The sequence below is a fragment of the Impatiens glandulifera genome, chromosome 4 (genome assembly GCF_907164915.1).
Source record: "Impatiens glandulifera chromosome 4, dImpGla2.1, whole genome shotgun sequence".
NCBI lineage: Eukaryota > Viridiplantae > Streptophyta > Magnoliopsida > Ericales > Balsaminaceae > Impatiens > Impatiens glandulifera.
The window spans coordinates 52080842-52084745 of record NC_061865.1 but is presented as its reverse complement, the minus strand read 5'-3'; the positions used below and the strand labels follow the sequence as shown (position 1 = coordinate 52084745).

The window sequence follows — 3904 nt, the reverse complement described above, 5'->3', positions numbered from 1 at the left end:
GCATATAATAAATGAAATCATTAATTAATTAATATAAGGTAATATATAATAGAAGGTGGAGTGGGTGTGGATGTTGTTTCATTAGTTAAAGACTTAAAGTTATAAAAAAAAAGTATTATTTCTTGTTATTGACATGATCATTGACATTATTACACTTTTTTTAACTTTTTACATTTTTTTTAATATAGAAAGTCATGATGACCTCATGAAAAGACATTTAAATATTAATCTTATTTTTACATTTTATTAAAATATGGTATGAATTATGAGTTATTGAGGATTGAATTGAATCCATTTTTGGATAAATTTAAATCCAATATTACTACCTCGAGATTATAGTATATTTTGTGATTTATATATATATATATATATATATATATGAGGTCGATTTGATAATTATTTGAATATTTAACTATATAATTTCAATAATTTATAAATAAGTTTAAAACACTATAGTAACAATTTTCTTTTATTAAATAATAATAAAAAATTAAATTGGTATATATATATATATATAATTAATACATCGTACCATTAATTAATATATTTTATTAATGCAATTCATATTAATTCAGTTATTTAAATAAAGCATATATTCAATTATAATAGATCAATTTTATTATATTAAAACTTTATATCCTACCAATCAAATAATTAAATTATCAAATAATCAAATATGTCATCCTAATACAAATAAAGTAAGATAAATTTTAAATTATTTGCAATTAGCCTCTTTCTCACACAGATATATAATAATATATTTTAAATCACTTTCTATTTATTTTAAGTTATTTCTAGATGTAAACCTCATGTTACCATGTAAATATGCATTCATGACAAAGATTTTTTTTTTTTTAAATAATGGAGTTAAAAAAAATGTATCAATAAAGAGTTAAACACATACATAACCTGCAAACACACTTAACCATTTAACTAAATTCAGAATTTATCGCCTGACGAGCTCCAACTCAGGACATCTAAAAAAGCTGAGGATATTCACCTCTTATTGCCGCTAGGTTGGAAGAGGAGATAAAAAATGTGATTATAAGGGGGTTAAGTACATAGCCCGCAAACACATTTAAACATTTAACCAGACGCAAAACTTGTCACCTGACGAGCTTGAACCCAAGACCTCGCAAGGAGGCTGCGAATTTTCACCTCTTGTTATCGCTATACTAAAAAAAATGGGACAACGAATTAAGTATTTAACCGCAAACACACTTAATCATTTAACCAGACACAGAACTTGTCGCCTGACGGGCTCGAACCCCATTAGGGTTAGTATTCACCCTTTATTGCCGTTAGACTAGAAGGAGGATCATTATCGCTATACTAGAAGAGGGGATAATAGGTTTTTTTTTTTCGTTTTTATTTTAACATTATATGTTTGTATTTTGCTGTAAACTTGCATCATCCATTACGTATAAAGAAAACTTAAAAATGAATATTAAAAATAACAGTATTATTATAATTTTTTAAAATTTACATATGAGCCTATTTTGACCTAATTATAACCAAGTCTTTAGAGTTTTGATCACCATCATCGTCTATGAACAAAACATTCATACTTTCTCCATATATTTCATGAGGTGAATTGACAAATGTCTTTGATCTTTTCCGCCAAGATTTTCATCGATGGCCGCTTGTTTGGAGATTGGAATGTACAATAAATACCGAGTTGTAACATTTGAACCATTTGATCCTCCACTAGTTTACTCTTAGGCAATCTTTGATCAAACACAACAAAACTAGGCTTGTCAGTGACAATGGACCTCACCCACTTTGGCAAGTCCACACCTTTCTTATTCATAAGGGCAAAAAGTGGAGCCAAACCGGACAATAGTTCCAAGAGCAAAACTCCGAAACTATAGACATCGGTCTTTTGAGAGATATCACGAGCATTTTTCATCTCCGGAGCAGAACAACCCCAAATATGATAGGCCTTAGTCACTGGGGAGATAAGATGACCTATACCATACTCCGAGACCTTAGCCTCGTATATTCGAGTGAGGAATATGTTAGACGACTTAAGATTACCATGACAAAAATCAGGGCCTTGAGAATGAAGGTATTCTATTGCCCTAGCAACTTTGTAGGCAATTCTACTTCGAACTTCCCAACTAAGAGGAAGAGGATTTATATCTGCATCTTCATTCCCTTTATAAACATTAACATTAAAAACTAATTGTTAGTCAAGGAAAACATATCTCAAAATGTTATTTATTTTGGTTATTTCCACAAAAGAAAAACTAAAAACCAAATCAAGAGGGCAAGGGTTTCCAAATCCATGGTTCTTTTCATGGCAATTTGATGTTTAAAAAAAATGAGATTTATTTTTTTATTTGTCTACAAAAAGTATGCAAGTCATGAGAAGCCACAAATTAAGTAAAAGTAAAAAATAACAAAAAAAAAAATAGACAAAACATCATGTTAACAACCTTAAATGTGTAGATAAGCTCATTTGATCATTCTAATTTAATTAAATTTGTTGCTACTAATATTTCTTTATGTTAATTCTACTTATTTTATTTTAAATTAACCTTATTTTATAACTATTAAAAAGAATTACTAAAATTCGTATCAAGGCGAGGGCTTCGAGATTCATTTTGAGCTAGGTTCTTTTGACAACTTTAACCTTATCTTTCATGATTTCAACATTGTTTTATATTCTCATTTGATATTTTCTAATCTACCTTGGTATTTTTTTGAATCTGGTGACTATCAAAATTTATAAGAACAAGATCCCGATTATTCATATTATTATTTTTTTTAATGAGAATTGAACCTGAAATCTATGATTTCTTAAGTAAGAAAGTTATATGAGTATATTTCTACAAATTTCCTTTTAAATTAACCTAACTTTTAATTAACTATCTAAATGAAAGACTAAAATTCTAATCAAGGCGAGGGCTTCAAGATTCATGTCAGGCTATGATCTTTTTACAACGTTAATCTTATCCTCGATGAATTCAACATTGTTTTAAATTCTCATTTGATATTTTCTATTCTACCTTGATACTTTTTTTGTGACCCGTGACTATCAAAATCCCTATAGTCACTGTGCCCGTTTAATCATATTATTTTAACAAGAATCGAACCTTAAACATATGATTTCTTATGATTTCTTAGGTAAGACCCTACTACCCTAGTGGATTAACTTGATTAAACTTGTATCTATTCAAACTACATCTTACTTTGTAATCAATCTAAACCAAACAAAAATTAAGGAGAATTAAAGAAAGATGAAGTTATATTAACATACCATGCAAATGATCACAAACGCTTCCATTAGGCATATACTCAAACAAGAGAAGCCATCTGTTCATTCCATGAGAATAAGCTGTAAGAGGAAGAAGATTCTCATGAATCATCTTCCCCATCCTCTCCACTCTTTCTCTAAATTCATTTTCATGAACACAATCATCTCTTAGCATCTTTGCAGCCACAACAAACCCATTCCATGTCCCTAAAACTGCTCTGTAAGTTGTCCCAAAGTTTCCTCTTCCAAGCACTTTTCCAGGAGAATTCATCACCTCCTCGAATCCGATCATCTTCACCGAACAACTTTTCGCCATTTTCGCATCAATTGAAGAAACTCAGATGAGAGATAGAGGGATTAGGTATTCAGATGTGTGTACAAGTTTTGATCTTGGATCGTGTTCTTTCTTTTAAATTGTTGGAATGTAATAAGTCAACTAAACCATATGAAGAACTTTCAAAGTTAAGGTCGTGTTTGGTTCTATATAAGTTATCATAATTTAAAATGCAATAAGTCAACTAACTCATATGAATATTGTGTTTATTTGAAATTATCCTTCATTTTAACATTTATAAATAATATATACATAAAATAAAAAATATTAATCTAGAGCTTGTTTGATATTAGGATTTTTGGAATTTTTAT

The 3904-nt window shown here is 29.0% G+C and overlaps 1 protein-coding gene across 1 annotated transcript; it reads right to left on the bottom strand.

Annotated features, from left to right (window-relative positions):
• Positions 1-1582: 1582 nt before the first annotated feature.
• LOC124935356 (probable inactive receptor kinase At1g48480) lies at positions 1583-3575 on the bottom strand. Its single transcript, XM_047475792.1, has 2 exons — positions 3263-3575; positions 1583-2157 (listed from the first exon to the last, which is right to left on the bottom strand). Exons 1-2 carry the CDS (start codon positions 3573-3575, stop codon positions 1583-1585), a joined length of 888 nt encoding a protein of 295 aa, XP_047331748.1.
• Between the last annotated feature and the right edge of the window lie 329 nt (positions 3576-3904).